The 20,513-nt window shown below is 40.4% G+C and overlaps 1 protein-coding gene across 3 annotated transcripts in view; it reads right to left on the bottom strand.

Moving 5' to 3' along the window:
- DCLK1 (doublecortin like kinase 1) overlaps positions 1-20,513 on the bottom strand; it is a 251,623-nt gene that overhangs the window by 81,297 nt on the left and 149,813 nt on the right. For all 3 annotated transcript variants that reach the window (XM_074567548.1, XM_074567541.1, XM_074567573.1), the window contains exon 5: positions 1,672-1,788. In XM_074567548.1, coding sequence (XP_074423649.1) covers positions 1,672-1,788 — 117 coding nt within the window. The remainder of the gene's footprint in view (positions 1-1,671; positions 1,789-20,513) is intronic.

Below are 20,513 nucleotides of genomic sequence, written 5' to 3'. Positions count from 1 at the left end.
TAAGGAAAACATTCCTTTTTTTTCACAAGCTGTAAAATAATCTCCTGATCTTTTGCAGTGATTGAACATGTAATGGTATTCTGTTCAGACCCTTGTAAAACTGAACTGCAGGAAATTAAGATTTACTCACTTACACTTCTCCTGCGTGTTTGAATAAAAGACAGTACTATTTCTCTCAGGACCGAAACAAGGTATTGCACAGTCAACATGGCAAGAATGTTACGAGTCTCATGGCAGAAACACTTTTTTATAACCTTGTATGTTATTCCAACATACACAGTTCAGTGTCCATTGCCTGTACGCCCAAATGAAATTCATTAGATAAAAAATGGAGTCTGTAACACATACCAAGCAGGGCCTCCCTTGCTAAAGTTTAATTAAACTCTGTTCCACCAAGCTACAAGGAAAACTACTTAATATATATTTAAGAGCTAGTCTGGGTTTGTTCCTCACAGTTGATACTTCTTCCCATTACCTCTTTTCAGGTTTTTCTATTTCAGCTGTTCTTAGGATGTGTAGGAGGCACGTTGCCTCCCAGCCCTGCTACCCACGTCTACGCCTTTGTCTCTCATTGTGTCTCTCCCACTTTCCTCATTCCCTGAGCAAGGATGCTTTTTTTCCCCTCACCTTAGTCTTCATGTGAAAAATATGGTTCCTGCCGGTCCATGCCTCCGCTCTTTGAAACCAGCTAGGAGCATCTGGGCCATTCTGATCACCACCTCCCCATAAAGACCTTATGGTGTGGATGGAGGTCCCAGTATGATGTTCGCTTCTCTGGGAGTGTAACGGGGTCAGCAAGCTTACGGCAGAAAGAGTGAGGTGGCTTTCGGACCGCTCTGAAGTCTGCCTCTTGCAAAATCCACATTCACAAGCAAAGCTGCAAGTGCTGGATTGGATCCACTCAACTGGCCCACACTAAATACTATTTGTACTTTCAGGCACCAATACTGGCAAATTATCTAATGCATATTTTTTTGTTTATTTATTTGTTTCACTTGGGAAAAAGCTGCAGGGAGGAACTAGTCATAGACTATTTAGCATGAGCAGCTACAAAGGCAGCCAAATCAAGGTCCTTCACTTTTTGCTGTGGCTTCTCCAGCCTGTTCCAGTGCCTTGTTAGGTCAACTCTGACTTATGTCTTCTCCAGCTGCTTTTGCACCTCACATTCACATCTGTAATTGCATTCTTTCTCTGCCCTGCCCCCGTTTCCTCAATATCCTTATTGTCTTTAACCTATCCTTTCCTCACTGCTGCCTCTTAACTCTCCCAGAAACAAAATACAAAAAAAAAATAAAAATACTGTGAAATCAACCTTTTGCAGACATAGATCCTACTCTGTGTAACTTGGACTACTTTCTGCATTGTGCTTATTCAGCCCCTAGTACAAAGAATACCCCATTTTGTCAGTCTTCAGGTACTGGCAGCAAAATCATGCACGGAAAATAAAGTTAAAAGAACTGTGGTAATGCCAGAGTACGAATGAAGAATTATTTTCTATTGGGAAGACACTTCATGTCAGGTGCAACTGAGAAAACAAGTCAATTTTTACTATCAACCTTTTCATATATACAATGTTTTTCCACAGAAACAAGGGATTTTATGCAAATTTCCCATTGTATTGAAACAGATGGGTTGTTGTTGTTGTTAAGAAAGATTTCTAGCTTGCATTACCTGAGCTGGTAGAAGCAGGAGACTTGCTGCGTCGGGATGGGCCCGGGCTCTTGGTGGTGCTCCTACGTGAAGTCGAAGCTATTTTGGTATAGGAAGTGGATTTCACCACCCGACATTCTAAAAGACAAAGAAACTGCATAAGTTAGCAATTAAGAAAGCCAGCAAGATTCTGTAACAGAAAGAGCACTGAAAAGCACAAACATTTAGCCCACGCTTGTTTTCATTCATCTTGAGGAGTTTTATGGGAAAATATAAAATCTGTAAAAATGGCTCCATTAAAATCCGAGTACAGTATGTACCACATCCCAGACAAAGAACTGCTGCAGTAATCCAGACTTCTAGATACCATGGTTACTGAAGGTACTTAGGACAGCTTAATTTAACAGCGCTGAGACTACACGTAAAATTTATTTGCTTTTGAAGATTTCAGCACAAGTAATGTAGGGTTGTTTTTTTTTTTTTTGTAAACGATCCAAATGCAGTGTAAGCATTTTTGTCAACCTAGGCAGTCTCCTCTAGAAGAACCAGAAGGCTGCTTTTATATATCAAAATGTTAAGACTCTGCAAGATGACGCAGGTGTCTGTCACTCATGAAAGGTTTGAAGAAAGTGAAGCAGGTTTGTTGCTCCTGCTTAATCCTCTGGTGAGCAACAGCCCACATTGTATAGCACAGGCAATTCATCACAGGTTGAGGGAAATGGCACTACTTGCTCATAAGAGACATCAGTAAAATCAATGAAGAGGCAAAATTACCCTCCCACTTGAGAACACTGCAAGATGTTCAGGTTAGAGTTTATGTACACCCACACAGCTCTGTAGGCATTCTTGCATTACGCCTGCAAAATGGTTCTTGGCCTGAGGATGAAAGAACTTAGTGTGCATAACGCTGATGTCTTGCACTCATAAAGGACACTAAATTAATCACCAGATGTATTACACAGTCAGGGGAAAAAAAAAAAAAAGATTTCCACTTCTTAGCCAATATACAATTAGAAGTCTGCAGCAATGTTTACACTGTCTTCACCTGACGATGTCAGTATACTTCACTTGTTCAAAAACACAGCAGTAAACATTTTGCTCAGTATCAGACCTGTTCCCCATTTTCTTCCCATGGTTAAGGTTCCTCAATATACGTTAAGAGAAATAAACAAGAATTTTTTCTCCCTAGTCAGAAAATACCATGTACAAGCCTGCACATTATTTAGTCTTCACAGATGATTAGTGGAGCCTGTAACATAGTTTAGACAGATTAGAGAACAAAGAAATAAAATTGAGCATAACTCATTAACTTAAACATATCCACCAGAGAATGATGTCATGAAGTCTATTTCTCTTGGCTGCCCTAACTGTTTGTCTTTCGTCAAGTTGTTGAAGGAAATGGAAGCAAGAACTGATGTGGTACTGGGGGAACATCCAGCACAGCTGAGAGCTGAGAGAACCAGAGAAATGCCCTGATCTTCCCAAAGATCTTCTTTCCAAATTCTCCCACCTTCCTAATGGCCAATAGTAGCTAATTTCTTTCTGTTGACATTTTATGTGATTCATTGATGACTATTCTCATTTCATACTGAACGATGAGTGGAAATGGAGAAAAACATTTACTCTGTTGTAAGAGGAAATTATCAACTGAAAACAGCAGGAATCAGCTGGAAATTTTCAATTAGATTCCAATAGGTTACTACAGCCAAGAACCTTGCATTGATATATTGGCACAAACTTCTGCTCCAGAAACCACCTATACACGTCAAATGCAAACTGGTCCTTTACCTTTCTTGTAAACAAGGATTTTATATGACCAAACATCTAACACATTCAATCTCGTAAAATTACGATGTAATCCTGGTGTGGGCCCCATTCATAGGAATCAGTTGGAAAGGGAAGTGAATATTCTAATGGTCAACAAAAAAAAAGACTAAAGAACAACGACACAATCAAGCTAAAATCATTACATTATAGTCATTTGCTTAGTAGAAAAACTTAAAAGTCCATGAAGCAAACAGCCAGCTACTTTCCGTAATATACTTTACCATGTAAAACGTTTCCTGTTTCCAACATGCAAAGAAAAAAATTATGTACATCCCTCTCTTGCAGTTCATGCTATGCACTAAACCTTAACTCTCATCTTATTACAAGTATTAATACTCATTCAAGTTCTCTGAATACCTTATAAGCACCCAGAGTTAGAATGAGGTTAGAGATAAGGTTCTGTATTTGAATGTGTATTTCCCCTCATAGTGTTAGAAAGGACCAGAGAGAAAGTGGTACGAAAGAGGGGGCAACTAAATGCACAGTCGGGTTCTTTTTCTGTCCTAGTGATACAATGCTGTCTAGGACAATACTCAAGATAGCCCTTATCTCTTCTAATAGAATCATAGAATCATAGAATGTGTTGGGTTGGAAGGGACCTTTCAAGGTCATCTAGTCCAGCCCCCCTGCAGTAAGCAGGGACATCTACAACTAGATCAGGTTGCTCAGAGCCTCATCAAGCCTGGCCTTGAATGTCTCCAGGGATGGGGCCTCCACCAACTCTCTGGGCAACCTGTGCCAGTGTCTCACCACCCTCATTGTAAAGAACTTCTTCCTAATGTCTAATCTAAACCTACCCTGCTCTAGTTTAAAACCGTTGTCCCTCGTCCTGTCGCTACATGCAGTTGCAAACAGCCCCTCCCCAGCTTTCTTGTAGGCCCCCTTCAGGCAACGTGTTCAGAAATTAGAAGAAAATAATTAATAAAAAGTTATTCTTCTTCATCTGGGGTTTGTCACACATGCGCAAGGACCGTGTGGGTGACCTGAAGTGCAGAGGCTAACTGCATCTTGTCACCATCTTCCTCTTCTCCCAGCAAGAAGTGCTCCTGCTCACATGCTACTGAGGGGCAGTACCATTTCTGGGAAAGAGGGAGGCTGGCAGCTGGCTGCACCCACCAGGGAATTTGACCACCCCTCAGTACTGACCGTCTTCTTAGAAAGGATGATGTTAGGAGTGGTCTGCAAATTGTCCTGATGGGCTACATATAGACCATGAACTGTTATTTGAGTATCCCTATACTAGTGGCATATTATCCCATGAGGAAGCCACCTCTTGCAGCTAGCTGTACGTTAAATCTGTCACCACTGAAGCAGAAATACAGATGATCATATGTTCACATGATAATTTGAGAAACGAACAATCATCACAGGATCATAGGATGATCCAGGTTGGACATGAGAAGATCTCTACTCCAATTTCCTGCTCAAAGCTAGAAGTAGCCTTACATTCGCAATCCTGGTCCACTTGGGGGACGCTTCAACCAATCTAAGGAACAACACAGCAGGGCATAAACAGTCCAGGAACATCCTGGAGGTCATCAGTGACAACTTCCTGATCTAAGTGATAGAGAAACCAGTAAGGAGAGATGTTCTGCTCACACAAAAAGGGGTGGGCTCACTGGGGATGCGAACGCTGAAGGCAGCTTTGGCTGCAGTGACCATGTGATAGTGGACCTCAGGATCGTGGGAGGGTGGAGCAGGGCAAAAAGCAAGATCACAATTCTGGACTTCATGAGAGCAGACTCTGGATTGTTCAGGGATCTTCTTGGAAGAATCCCATTAGATAAGGCCTTGGAAGGAAGAAGAACCCAAGAAAGCTGATTAATATTCAAGGATCACCTCCTCCAAGCTCCAGAACAGTCTATCTCAACAAGGAGGAAGTTGGGCAAAAATGCCAGGAGGTCTGCATGGATGAACAAGGAGGTCCTGGTAAAACTCAAACACAAAAAGGAACTATACAAAGAGTGGAAGCAGGGACAGGTAACCTGGAAGGTATATAGAGCAATTCTGAGCATGCAGAGACACAGGAAAGTCAAAGCCCAACTAGCATTGAATCTGGTGGGAGATGTCAAGGGCAATAAGAAGTGCTTCTTTACCTACATACAGAACAAAAGGCAGACTAGGAAAAATGTGCACCTACTGCTGAATGAGAAGGGAGCCCTGGTGACACAGAACATGGGAAAGGCTGAAGTACTGAATGCCGCCTTTGCCTCGGCCTTTACTAGCAAGACTGCCCTTCAGGAATCCCAGGTCCCAGAAGCACAGGGAAAGTCTGGAGAAAGGAAGATCTACTCTTGGTGGGATCTGATTAGAGAATTTAGATAATTAGAAGGAAAGTAGACATGCATAGGTCCATGGGACCTGATGGGATGCATCCCCCAAGCTCTGAGGGAGCTGGCTGATGTCATTATGAAGTCGCTCTCAATAATCTTTGAATGATCACGGTGATTGGGATAGATGCCTGAACACCCAGCAAATCTCACTCTTATCTTCAAAAAGGGCAGAAATGAGTACCCAGAGAACTACAGACAGGTCAGCCTGGGAGGTGACAGAACAGTGAATCCTGAAAATTATTTCAAGGCACACTAAGGATAAGAAAATCATCAGAAGTAGTCAGCATGGATTCATCAGGGGAAATCATCGTTGACCAACCTGATAACCTTCTGCAATGAAATGACTGGCTTGGTAGACAAAGGGAGAGCAGTGGATACTGTCTACCTGGACTTCAGTGAGGCTTTCAATGCTGTCTCCCATAAGATTCTCCGAGACAAGCTGCTGATGTATGGGCTTGATAAGCAGACAGCAAGGTGGGCTGAAAACTGTCTCAATGGCTGCACCCAGTAGGCCAGTAACTAGCAGTGTACTTCAGGGGTTGACACTGGGACCAGTTCTCAGCATCTTCATTAATGATCTGGATAGTGGAGCAGAGTGTGCCCTCAGAAAGTCTGCTGATGACATAAAACTAGGAGGAGTTGTGCTGCCATCCAGAGGGACCTCAACATGCTGGAGAACCTCATGAAGTTGAACGAGGAGAAGTTCAAAGTCCTGCACCTGAGGAGAAGCAACTCCATGCACCAATATACGCTCAGGGTCACCCAGCTGAAAAGCAGCTTGTCAGAAAAAGACCACAGCATCCTGGTGGACAACAAGATGATCATGGGCCAGCAATGCACTCTTGCTGCAAAGAAGGCAAATGGTATCCTGGACTGCATTAGGAAGAGTGTTGCCAGAAGACTGAGGGAGGTGATCCTTCCCCTCTGCTCAGCACTGGTGAGGCAACACCTGGGGTGCCGTGTCCAGTCCTGGGCTCCCCAGTACAAGAGAGTAACGGACATACTGGAGACGGTCCAGCACTGGGCAATTAAGGTGATTAAGCAACTGGAACATCTCTCATATGAGGAAAAGCTGAGGGATCTGAGACTCTTCAGCCTAAAGAAGAGAAGACTCAGGGGGAATCTTATCAATGTATATAAATACCTTAAAGCAGGCTGCAAAGCAGACAGGACCAGGCTCTTTTCAGCAGTGTCCAGTGACAGGACAAGAGGCAATAGGCATAAACCGAAATACAGGAGGTTCTGCCTGAACTTTTTCACTGTGAGGGTGATCAGGCACTAGAACTGGTTGCCCAGAAAGGTTGTGAAATCTCCATCCTTGGAGACATTCAAAAGCTGTCTGGACATGGTGCTGGGCAACCTGCTCTAGGTGAACCTTCATGAGCAGGGGAGTTGGACAAGATGACTTCCAGAGGCTCCTTCCAACCTCAGCCATTCTGAGGTTCTGCGATACCTGGAGCTTTGTCCAGTTGTTTTTGGAAAAACCCCAAGGATGGAGACTACAGAGTCTCCCTAGGTAAACCCACTGCAGTGTCTGACTGCCGCCACAGTGAAAGTGTTTTCTTTATATCCAGTCTGAACCTCTTGTTTCAATTTATACCTATCATCTCTCATCCTCCTACCATGTACACTGTGAGGAGCCTGACTCCATCTTCTCGATGGAGATGCTGCCCCATTGGCACTGGGGGCTGCTGGCAGGTCCCTTTGAACCCATCTCTTTTGCAGGCTAAACAAGTCCAGCTCCATCAGCCTCTCCTCACAGGGCAAGTCCTGCAGCCCGCCACCATCATGATAGTTCTCCTCTAATTGCCTCCAATTTAGCGATGATTTCCTTGAACTGGTGGGCCTGAAACTGGACACAGTATTCCAGATGTGGTCCCACATGTGCTGAGTGGAGGGGAATAGTTACTCCCCTGTCTCTACTGGCTCTGCTCCTGTTCATACAGCCCTGGATGTTGTTATCATTCTTTGCTGCCAGGGCAACTCTCTCTTCTCTTTAGTCTCTGTCACAGGAATTTTCTCTCTTTCCCTATTTTCCCATTTGTACAAATCCTTTTAAGCTCGGTTATTAACTTCTCTGGCACAATTTTCTTCTTCCTCTCAAAAATTGCAGGTCATGAAGTTTTAAAAGGTCATAGTTCAAAGGGAACATATATCCTCTCTGAACAAACACCACTGTAAACCCCAAGGTAAATTTTGTCAAGTGCCACGTTTCCTATGGGTTTACAAGTTTATTAATAAATGACACGGGTCACAGCATGGCCGCAGCATGTGGGCAAGCCTTCAGTGCTGCACTCACCAGGGTCAGGCAACTCATGCCTTCAAAGACTGTGGCAAGGCTAGTTACAGAGACTAAACGGATTTCCAGCCACGGGCAGGATGTAACCATGCTGCTGGTTGCAAATAGGTCTCAGCTCCCATGAGCAGTTCACGTATGCAATTCTGTTGTCACATTTAGTTTGGAAAATAAAATTTTACTGCAGGCAAAGATCCCACTCAGTAACCGCACAACCACTGCGTGTCTCCTCAAAGACATTACCGTAATCTGCCTCTTGCTGTAGGAAAACCATGTGTACATAAAGAGGAAGGGAAAACAAAACAAAAACGTGTGTTTTTAAAACCGTATTTTCTACACAAAATCTATACTGGTAAGGAAATAAATACATATGTTCACCTCATCAACAGTATTCTGATAACTATACAACAGTTCCTTAATAAGCCGTGAAATAGCATTTTTTCCCTTGATTTTCTTTTGATGCCAAAACTGTGTCAGAAATAGATCTGAACTCCTGACAGAAGGGAGTTACACCGCCGTTCTCACTCTTATGGGCATGCTCAGCCAAGAAGAAACACCAGGTGTTTCTATAGCATGTTCAGTGAGGAAAGAAATGTATCATGAAGCCCCAGTCCTTCCTCTCACCATCGACTAAGATTAAAGGAACAAAATGATGATACCCATGGTAACGTGAAGAAAGAGAAGGTCAACTTTAAGGTCTGATCACATTCCAACTCCGAATACCAGATAAATAAGAATGTCTTTTTCCAGCCAAAACATCTTGCAATAAGATGTTCTATTGTATAACTACAGACAGAACTACAAAGTAGGAGAGAGGAGCACAGACTATCAGCAGTGAGACTAACAATGTAACACTGCAGTCCCTTTATAGCATGGAATATTACCACAGAGGCCTGAGGCATTTAATGGACATTAACAACAATAAGGCTGAGAAAAAAAGAGGAAATATCCCAAGGCTACGATCTTACATCACTGAGACCCCGTAGGGACAAGACAGGGAACACAAAGTTCCTGAGATTGCACAATGGTGTCAACAAGGAGTAGGAACTGCTGCAGCTAGGAAGAACCCCAACATATTTACTTGCAAGCTCTTGATTCTTCCTGTTGTCAAATGTATAAAATGTAAGCACGAGGTAATTAAGGGATGCTAACACGTAGAATCATAACGCCTCCAGTCTCCAGCTCTGTGATGTTCCATTTCCAAAATGTTTCATTAGCTTCTATGTTCATTAGATTTTACAATGGCAAGAAAGCATCAGAGAGTAACTAATCTGCAATAAAAGTGTCATAAAATGAACAAATTTAACGTGTTTCTAGAGAAGACTGTGAAAAGTTATCTAAATTACCAGGAGATCAAAAAGGCTTACTTGTCAGCTGCTCAGAAGTTGACTATATGGCCTTCGTGAGTTCTTTTGAGGCTAAAATATCACTCTCCCTGTGCTTTGCACTTTTTTGAGGTCCGCGTGTAGGGGATAGATATTTATTTTTTTGGTATCCCTGCCAATCTGTTTCTCTAAGACCAGAACATTTAACTTGGTTTCAGCAACAGCTGTATCCTACAGATAAGCCAGGAGGGAGGATCAAGGACGTCTGTGGCTGCTGGTAAGCCACTTTACTGTGAGCCTTGGGTTGGTACCTTTTACCACTAAAGACATTAGCCTCACTAGCAGTGGCCTCAGGCCAATCAGTAGATCATCACCCCAAATGCAGTACCGAATTTAGCTTTTAATGTTAAGAGTAATTTGTTCCATGTTGCTAATTCTTAATGCAGCTAATAAGATTTTACTTTTCAGTTGCATTCATGCCTTCAATTAAAACCAGTAATCTTCTGTTTGCAGAACTAAGTTTCACTCTCTTCAGCAACAGGGAAAGGGTACCATCCTGTCTCGTGGCATTGATATACGCTGCAATTCACCCAGCCCTACTGATCAATCAGTGTCAGCTGTGACTTGTAATTACAACCTGTTCAAAAGGGTAACTATCACACAGTTTCCAGAAATGAAAGGGATATAAGGTGTTTCACAGAGGTTTAAGTAATTTCAAATCTTCTACCGTTGCGGTTGTGCCTACTTCAATTTTGTTCTGCATGTCTTCCCATTCCATGTGTTCCTGCTACAGATTGACAGTGATGTATGTGTAGAATACAAAATCCTCAGGTTTTATCCCGTGCACTAAGCTATCTGTCACTGTGAATGCATGTTTTTTTTGAGAAATCTTATCTTCTGATCTGATTTCTTACCAGTAAGCAGTCTTCCCCTCATGATAAAGATTAAGAATTTTGTCTATTTCAACTGTGTGCCAAATATTTGTGGCAGCAAATACCTGAATTCTCCTTTTTTTTTTTCTTCCTGCCAAGAAACATGGTTTGACCAGGATATAAAATATAGATAAAGCTAGATAAAGCTTGATTTTCTTTATGTGGAAAATCATTCTCCAATTCTGAAAATGGGAGAAGTATTCACTGACAAGGCAAAAGCTACACACAATAAAATACTAACAATTAAGGCCATCTATGCCTCGTTGCAAATCCATAAAATAAAGAATCTTGCAAGCTCTCAGGAACACAAATAGCTTCACCCAACCTAAAAATACTTTCAGATGTATGTACTACTCCAAAAATGCCTTGTGACTTAGAAATAAGGAAGGTATTCATGAATTTATGTGTTATCACTAATATCTCATTCTGATCTACTGTATAACTTTCAAAATCCTTATTTGTTTCTAAAGTCAGTGAAGCTGCCCAGAAAATTTTTCTAAAAAGGTAAATAGTTTTTATGTATAATCAAGATGTTGCTTCAAGTATTTCTTACTTATCTTCAAGCACACTCCTGTCTACATAACTTAAAGACCCTGTTGGGAGGACTGAACTCACCTAGTACTAGGTAGCTAAAACTATGATGCATACATATGAACTTTTCACCCCATGGTCCTTCTACCATCAATGGAACATCTTCATTTCTGTGAGCTATCTTAGAAACCTGTAAGTTAGAAAAGATGAATCTAACTCATAAATGACCAGATATAAATTATACATTTTGAGTACTGGTGTACATACCCTAATTAGAAGCAGTATCTTTGGTTGGGGATACAAACAGTAACGTAAGATTTTTGCTGTATTTCATGATCTTACTGTGTATGAGCAGATTTTATTTTCTTGCCTTCTCCAAGCACAAACCTTTTTGTCAGGATCATCTCATGCAAACCTCCATGTTAATATTTTGTCTATACAAACACTATGATGTTGAATTTTACTCTTCAACAGAGAAGGAATCTGCTATCACAAAATTCCACCCACAGCACTGATAAGAAGGAGTTAAAAAAGCATTTTTCATCACTGCAACAGCTTCTCTGAGAAGGCACAATATATAACTATTTTCCAACTCTGCATTTGTAGGCAGCCAAAATTAGAAGGCTTCTTCAAAACCTGCTTGTCTAAACGAATCTGAAATATTTTCTAGTGAATCCATGTGAATGAATTTACATGTGTACAATACTAATTTCGGAAACTGAAATTGCATTATCAGAAATTATTTTTAAGAAACTTGGAGACCAAGTTGAAATAAGAATTATGTTTGTCATTTGGAAAAACACACCACTAGCACACACGTAATCTTTAACATGTATATGTTGTGTGTCTTCCCACATACTCTGCTTCACTTCCAGAGATTTTATTTATCACTGCTCAATGTCCTTCACCCAAGCTGTTCCAATGCTGATATAAATGTTTATTAGATTGCCTCTGTATTCATAACCCTCCCCATATTTCTGCAGGTTTAACACACTAACTGTACTAACCAAAATATCAGAAAGTTCCTTTCATCTGTAAACGGTTAAGATGACACAACCGATTACAACTGCAAACAACTGTATTATTTTCACTTATGGTCTCAGCATTATTCTTCATGAAACAAAGAAACGTGTCCTGGCTTTGCTTACGGCTTTTTCTTTCTGTGACAAAAGCTTGTTTACTGGGCGTATGCTCTAACAGCAGATATCCCTCAAATGCCCCTGGTGAAGTCAGGAGAAAAATTCATCACTGAAGTGCCTTACTTTATCTGCAAAATTTGGATGGCGTTTTTCTTGGCGTTGTTTTATTCATGCATTTGGAGATGAAATGAGAGGATGGTACAAAGTCATTAGTTCTTAACTTTCCTGCTCAGCAAGATCAATGGCTTGCTTTCCTTTTCAGCACAAAGAGGTAATATCTGTCATATTACCTATTAAAAATCATCTTGCTCTTTACTTTGAGAATAAACAGACGTCCTACTCAATCCATATGGTAAATATTAACATCATCCTAAGCATCAAGTACACGGGCATTCCATCATATTTTTTCTTTTATTCCAGCCTAAGAGAAGTGACAATGTTGCAGTCCAACAAATTCTGGGGTTTTGGTACCACTACTTGCTGTCTGAAGAGTGTCACTTGTTTTCAACCTCCTCCCATTTCAAATGACTCTTTTGGAAGTTTACAAGCTCCACAGTTAGAAAAGAAAAAAGTCCCCATTTGCAGAACATTGGCTTCACATGGAAAGCATCAGCTAAAGGTATTACTGAGAAAGATCCATTCAAAACAGTTAACTTTTAACACACTTTACCCATGTCTCCTGTAGTTACAGATTTTTCCACGTAACTGATCTGTGGTGAGACAGAAAATATGTATTTGACCTGAATGTCCTATTTATTTCTGCTTTGATGCTTTTTCTCAAGTAAATCTGCATATTTATAATGCAATTATCAGTCTAACAACTTTATTGTGCAGTATTGTGTTAAAAGCCTTTTTTTCTTCTTCGAAGAATCAAAGTACACTATACTGGGATAAAGATTATAGTCACAATGGTTAAGCACAAACCAAATTCCCAGGGCCCTTACACAGCTAATTGGTTAGATTAGCAAAGAGTCTTGCACAAAAAATGGATATACAAATATAAGCTACCCATTAAAAAATGATGCTTATGAGAAGCCAACTGTTTAATTTTTTGGTTTGTTTCAATTTTCATTAAAAAGACTAACTGCAATCAGGCAGATAACTTTAGCAACAGCATGATTAGAAGACAAGATGCACTGAGAAGAGGGCAGATTAGACAGAGTCCTTAGATAACATTTTAAAATTAGCTAGATGTGAGGAATGTCTGAGCTACCAGATGCTATTTTCTGAGAATTGTGAAGGACAAGCAAAGTTCCGAGGGACTAGGTAAAGTCAAAACAAGTGCCAATCTATAAAAATGGGATAAAGCAGAAAACTGGGAGTTGCACAACACTCAGCGTAACTTGAGATTCTGGAAGAATTTATCCAAAGGGAGGGTATAAAGAAGACAGAGCCAGGCTCTCTTTTCACTTGTGGCAAGACCAGAAGCAATGGGCACAAACTGGAAAACAGGAGGTCCCCTTTGAACATAAGGAAACACTTTTTCACTGTAAAGGTGATTGTGCACTGGCACAGGTTTCCCAATGAGGTGGTGGAGTCTCCAGCGTTGTGGATATTCAAAAGCTGTCTAAACATCATCCCAGGCAGCTGGCTCCAGGTGGCCCTGCTTGAGAAGGAGGGTTGGACCAGATGGCCTCCAGAGGTCCCTTCCAACCTCAACCATTTTGTGATTCTGTGACAATACCAACCAATAAAGAAAACAAGCCATTTGAAGCTTAGAAGATATCAAAATGATATAGAATAGTCTAAATGGTTTTGTCAAGAATAAACTGTGTCAAAGTAGCCTTCCTATGATGGGATAATGTGTGTGTGGGGAGGCAGTAGAGATAATAAACTCTTCTAATTGAGATTTTGAAACCCAAGTTGCAACTTAGGACAATATCATTTACAGAAACTGTTTTTAAGATAGGTATTGGAAAACCAAACCAGAGTAGTTACCAATGTTTTACTTTCAAACTAGGAGAGAATGAGCTGAGGAGCCGAGGAGCTTAGGAGTCCATTGAGCTGAGGAGTCCAAAGTACTACAACCAGGAAAGAAAAAGTAACAGAAAAAAGGCAGAAGCCAACTCACTTCAAGAATCAGTTGCATAAATGCTAAACGGCTGTTTACAAAGAGGGACATGGGTTCTGCAGTGGATCACATGCTGAATCTGAAGCAAACTACTGCAGCAAAAGGAATCATCATCCTGCTGGTATCAACAGGAGCACTCCGGGGAGGATGCCTGAATTATTCTGCTCTCCTCAGGGCTACTACGGTGTAAGCTAACACAACAAATCCATTTTTGCATTTCCCACTTAGAAACAAGGCTTTCACCTTCAGAGGGCTGATAGAATACCAAGAAAGATCACAAGTCTGGAAAACATGACCAATGAAGGATAACTAATATAAACGGGTTCTTTAGTTCAGAAAAGAAGTGATGAGACAAAATAGCAGCCTTCAATACTTAATAGACTGCCAAAAAGGAGAAAAAAAATAAATTCCTACTATTAGTTGCATCACAAATAGGACAAAGAAGACTGATCTTAAGTTTCTGAAAGGTAGATTAATTCAGACACGAGGAAACACGTTTTCCACTGCAAGGATAAGGAAGTATTGGAATAGATCATGTGGAGGACTTGTTGAATCTCCCTAACTACAACTTCATACAAACAGATTAGCCCAAAACCTGTAAAGTAAGTTCAGGTACAGCAGGTCCTCCCTGGGGACCTCTCAGATCCCTTCTATGAGTCTTTTGATTAAGTCTTCCTAGTATTACTCATAGAAGGTACTCTAAAGTTTTTTCACTGTCAGCACTTCTGTCTGGATTTAGCTGAAAGATAAGTAAAAGGAAGAGAAGCACTCTAATGTATAACTGACTGAAAGTCCAAGAACATTTTAGCGAGGGAAAAGTGCTTGCTTAATGGGTGAATTAAAATGATTATCATTTCCTGAGTGGGGTGACTATTGAGATATAAATCTTTTATTTGTCTTCAAAAGCCAGACTGATTAGCTCTAAGAACTTCTCTTGGCAGGGCATTAGCAGAATTAATATCTCCCAAAAAATTCAGACTTTCTCCATGGACAACTCAGAATCTTGTTGGCTAATATTCTCTCCTACCATTAAGATGTATGTACATTAATTACAAATCAGCTATATTAGGGAACAATACTGAGAGAAGACGTTTCTTACCACCTTCATGGATTATACCCTTTTCTACTCTAGTCGGACAGATCTAAGCTAATTTTGTGATGCTAGAGGTGCTTTAGGAGGCATGGCTCTATCTGCATCTTCCACAACTCAATCTGATCTAGAAACACATCTTCTATTTTTAAGCCAATAAATAGACATGTCCAGATGAAAAAAACAAAATGAAAACAGAAAATCACACATGCTAGCCCAGTTCAAGAAAAGCTGTCATAAAAAAACCAAAACACAACAACAAAAAAAAACCAAAATAAAAGCCAACCAACTGAAAATATGTTAGCCCACACCATCTCCTGAAGCAGTCTGTACTGTAAACATCTGAAGCAAGGATCACAGCTTAAGAAGTAGCTGATCCTTAAATGATAATCACCAAGCAGTGGGAAGGCAAAGGGGGACAGGAGGAATGCCAAATATGTATCAATATGACTACATTTATACACATTCAGTTAGTTTATTGTTGGAAGCAATGCTTTATACGCTACCGTATAAAATTACAGGTATCATTTATGATAGTATCTAACCTTTCAGTGGACTGTTGTTTTTAGAGTCATCGCTTGTAAAATTATTTCACTACTAGGTTGTACAAACTTAGTTCGTATTAGACAATGCCATTTTGAGCTGACCTTCTTCCATGACATGAGACACGTTAATATGACCGACAAAGTACACTAAGCCTAACAATGTAGTACACAAGAATGTTTCGTAGAGGTATCTAATTTTTTTAATTCTTTGATCCACGTAATTTTTTGTTCTGCAAGGTGATGTCCAGGAAACATCTCTACTCCTGTATCTCCTCCATTCATTTTAAAGAAATTCAAATGTGCAGCCATATCCATTGCTAATTGTTTTTTTAAAATAAAGATGAAATTCTATGAAGTGCTTGAAGAGGCTTGTCATATGGGTTGACAAAACCACTGGGCTGCTTTTGAGTTGAAGTCATGTAGCAACTATGAAAGATGAAAAAATAATTAATTTAACAAGTTCTGCCATATTATTCTTTGTGAGTCACCCACAATTTTCTCAGATATGTTCTTTATTTAAAGTCTTACTTCTCTAAAACATGCATTTAGAAGTTTGGGATTATTCAATATTAAGTAAGAGTATTCCTAGTCTTGGAAGGGATGCAACATTCAAAAGCTGTTTCTGAACAGATAACGAACAGCTACCAGTAAAGCCCTCATGCAAAGCCAATGTTTAATAACTTTTTTCCTATAAATATTCTCAAAAAGACAATTTCCTCTGAAAAGTCATTCCAATATACTTTTTTTTACAAGAATATTTTCAAAAAACAAATACCAAGAATTCCAAATGCAGCTGAAACCAAGTTAACTTAAAACCCACGTTTATTCACAGGACATACTCCTATTTTCCTCTAGACATTTTAAGAGAAAATATGACTTCTTTCTTGCAAGCTTAAGCACATATACAGCAATGTTCTTCAAAGACACAAATACTGAATAAGGCAACAATGCCAATGGCAAAATATAGTCCCTAGAATTCCTGATTTCCATTCTACCAGTATCTGGAACCCAGGAAGCTCTTCAAGAACATCACAAATCCTCTTTGTAATTGAAATGGAGAAATACTGAAGACAAAACATCCTGGCCTTAACTTTCCAATTTGCGTCTAACCTCACCGTGGTTTTGTCAGTGTCAGTCCCAGCTTCCCATATGTCTGTTCCTCCCACAAAAAAAAAGCCTCTGCACTTTCTCTGACACCAACTCCTATGAATAGAAAGCTCTCCCCGAGGCGACCTGCGCAAGGCAGCTTCCCCCTCTGCACGATCCCCTGATGATTTTATAGCTTAAATATTGCAATCGGGATGATGTAACACAATGCAAAACAAACAGATGGGCAAGAGATGTAAAGCGTGGCCGGGCCTAAACTGGGGAACATCACCGCCAGAAATGTTGTTGGGCTCGCAGCTGCTGACATTGCTCCTGGGATGCGTGCATGCCGAACGCTCTGCCGGCAGCTGCGGCGCTGGCTGAGGTCTGCGGCATGTGGTTCTATTTAGGTGCCACAAGCTGGGCTTTGTTTGCTTACTCCGCATTTACATGTGCCTGCGTGCAAACCTGTGGAGATAAAAGGTAATTCCGGATGCCAAAACTCTGTTGTGTAGATCAGGCATGTTTTTTCCTACGCTGAAAGAATACTATGAACAAATGGGAGGTTTTTTAATACGGCGTGTTTACTTGGTGACTGCAGTGTAGAGACCTGGAGGTACCATCCGCGGTGTGACTTGAGTACTGGTAGCAACCTAACTACATGAAAACGGGGCTCGGAAAGGTAAATTAGCATACGTTAACGTCCGTGCTGCTGCAGCAGACTGCTTGACCGTGTGAGAGGGTTTATTTAAAACTCACTTGGGCATCTCTAGTATTAACAGGAATTCTGTGATGGTACTGAAGAAAAATAATCAGTCCCAGTCCAATTTCTTTCCTAATTATTGCATTCCATGCTATCTTTATGTGACAGAAGATGCAGTTCATCAATCACATAAAAACAGAGCACCGGAGACACTGCTTTAAGGAAAAGTGATTCCAACAATAAAGAAATATTGGAAAAAAAGATACAAGTATTATAAAGAGAAACCAGTGCAACTGCAACGATAAATCACAAGAGAACATGGTAAACCAAACCCTCAAGTACTTCGATTGTCCAATCGCAACCCATCACCCTATAGATTGCGACTGGACAATGGTGTTTCCACAGCAGTTACGGTCTAAAGCCAGGAGCAAGGAACGCTTGATAGACTGAGCTATACGTCTTAAGTGACCAACTGGCACAGCTGAAGACGAGCAGCAGCATTCCAGCCCCCTGAACCGTTTCAAACAAGCAGCACTTTTTAAAGTAGCCAACCTGATGCACGGATTGCCTTCCTGCTCGAAGAGGAGCTCCTTCCCCTAATATTCACATCTGATGAAAACGAAGGACAGCTTTCTTGTGACTTATAAGCTAGATATTCTATGGCACTCTCACAGGTGAGAGGAATACAGTACAAAGAGTCGAGTCTGAAATTAACCCTCTAGAGTCTGAAATTATTATAACTCTGAGATATTTATACCTATAAAAGTAATACATATAGATACAGAAGTAATGTTTTAGATGGGTTGAAAGCGATTATGGGGACACGAGGAGTTTTCACAAGAGTGTGAATACTGAATTCATACCTTATTTCCAGCAGAGTAGGATTTGTAGGATCTACAATACCTGGATTAACATCTGGGCTGCTTTGAAACAGACAAATGCAAACAAAGATTTTCATTTTGTTCATTATTTCTTCCATTCCTTCACTGAAATTAATATTTTTTTTGGGTAAGTATGACTTTAAAACCAGAAATAGATAAATAGAGGTACTCTCCATCTGTTTGCAAACCCCTAACTCCTTATTCTAACAAGCTTGCACATTACATACTGATACCTAACAAGGGAACACAGTTAAATTAGATAGTTGTTATCTGCAGAAGTGGTCCACTTCCAGTTATTATTCAGGTGTTGGAAGACATGAAAGGAATGGAGTGATGAAGCAGGAGGATATAATGATCCATATATATTTCATTGAGGCAAAAGATTTTTTTCCGGCTATTGATGCAAAGATGACGGAAAAATTTACACAAATGCTCCGAAAACTAATCAGCAACTTTAAGGCAGAAGACATCGTCAGCCACAGTTCCTACTCACAGGCACCTCATCAATGATTTAACATGACAGAGGGGACTGCAGCTTCATTATCTGGTGATATTTTATTTATTCATATTTAATTACAGCATATCATAACAATTCGAAACTTGACTGCATTGCAGAAGATGAGGGAAGGAATGAAGCTGTTATACCGGCTGTACTAACACATCTGCTTCACAGACCTACAGGGATTCGCTCAGCCACAATATATAATAAAAGTGAAAAAACACTTATATTCTACAAATGAGTTACAAATTCTCCACATTAAAACTGGGTGAAATAAACAATGATGGCTTCAAAATTCATGTAGTGGACATGAAGAATTCTATTTATCTTCATTATATGCTGAGAGTGTTTGGGCCAAAATCCCCAACTTAGGTGAACCATGAGGAGAAAAAAAATGATGGCAGGAAAAAAAAAAAAGTAACATGACAAATTAGCAGAACCAAACCTCTCCCCCAGTGGGAGGGAGAGGTGAAGGCCAAAGGGTAGATTAATCTTGCTATATCATATGGTCTTGATCTTAAAAATTTCTCTGTGTGTTTAGCAGAAATCACACGCACAATGGGGAGACTTTGAAAAGATCAGGAGCCAGAGCAGATTAAGATGAAATGGGGCCAGATCCAAAAAGCCGTCAACCTCCCACCCTTTCCTGCAGACTCCCATGTGGGCAGGAGATTGTTTCGTGGCTCCAAAGTGCTCGTCTGGGCTGAGCTCGCTGATGAGTGCTCTCGCTCCCCGCGTCTCTGACAGAGAAGGAGGTTTGACTTCTACTTTTCACAACGGTGCGAGGTGCAGCTGCGGACACAGGTCTGCGTAACCCCTCTCGCTTCCTGGCCCCAAATTAATGTGCAGAACCTGGCTGATCCAACCACACGCACAAAAAAAATGGATCCATGCCCAATCAAAAGAGAAAAGGTATTTTTAAAAAGCAAAAGAAATGAGAAACGTTCTTAGGTCTGTTTTAAAACAGTAATTTTTTTAAAAAAAAAAAAAAAAAAAAAAGGGGGCTCAAGCAGATGATCAGGTCACTGCGGCTTCCCGAGTTACTGAGCATCAGCTGAGTCACGGCAATTATCTGCATATATGCACGGTAAGAGCGAGTTAATGCAACATGGCTTACCTGAATAGAAGATAAAATTACGTGCACATGGGCACTTGCTACAGCTGAGATGATGTGCCGTTACTTTTCAAGCTACTGAAATTGCTTGTGTATGCAAACTTCAAAGTCTACCAGCCAGGCAAATTATTTAGAATAAAAAAACCTGGAATTTAAAGGGTTTTAAAATAATCTATTTATTTAATGAGTGACATGATGACAAAAAATGAAGAAGGACCCCTAAAAAGTATAAATGCTGTTGTAACTATTGGTTTGAAAATTCAAATGTACCCGTGTGGAAAACTGTTTGACCAATTTGCTTTCAGAACAGCTAGGTGCAAGAGCATATGTCCATTCACATAAATCTAACCGCAGTGTTTTCACTCTCTTTTAAGATAAAAGATAATTTGTTCCATGATTTATGATCTCACTGACTTCCCATATTGAATTATGCAGCTGAAACAATCTCTATCATCCTGCAAATTATTATTGATATGGCAGCATACACACAT

Source organism: Larus michahellis, chromosome 1, assembly GCF_964199755.1.
Source record: "Larus michahellis chromosome 1, bLarMic1.1, whole genome shotgun sequence".
NCBI lineage: Eukaryota > Metazoa > Chordata > Aves > Charadriiformes > Laridae > Larus > Larus michahellis.
This window is presented reverse-complemented; position numbering and strand designations above follow the sequence as displayed.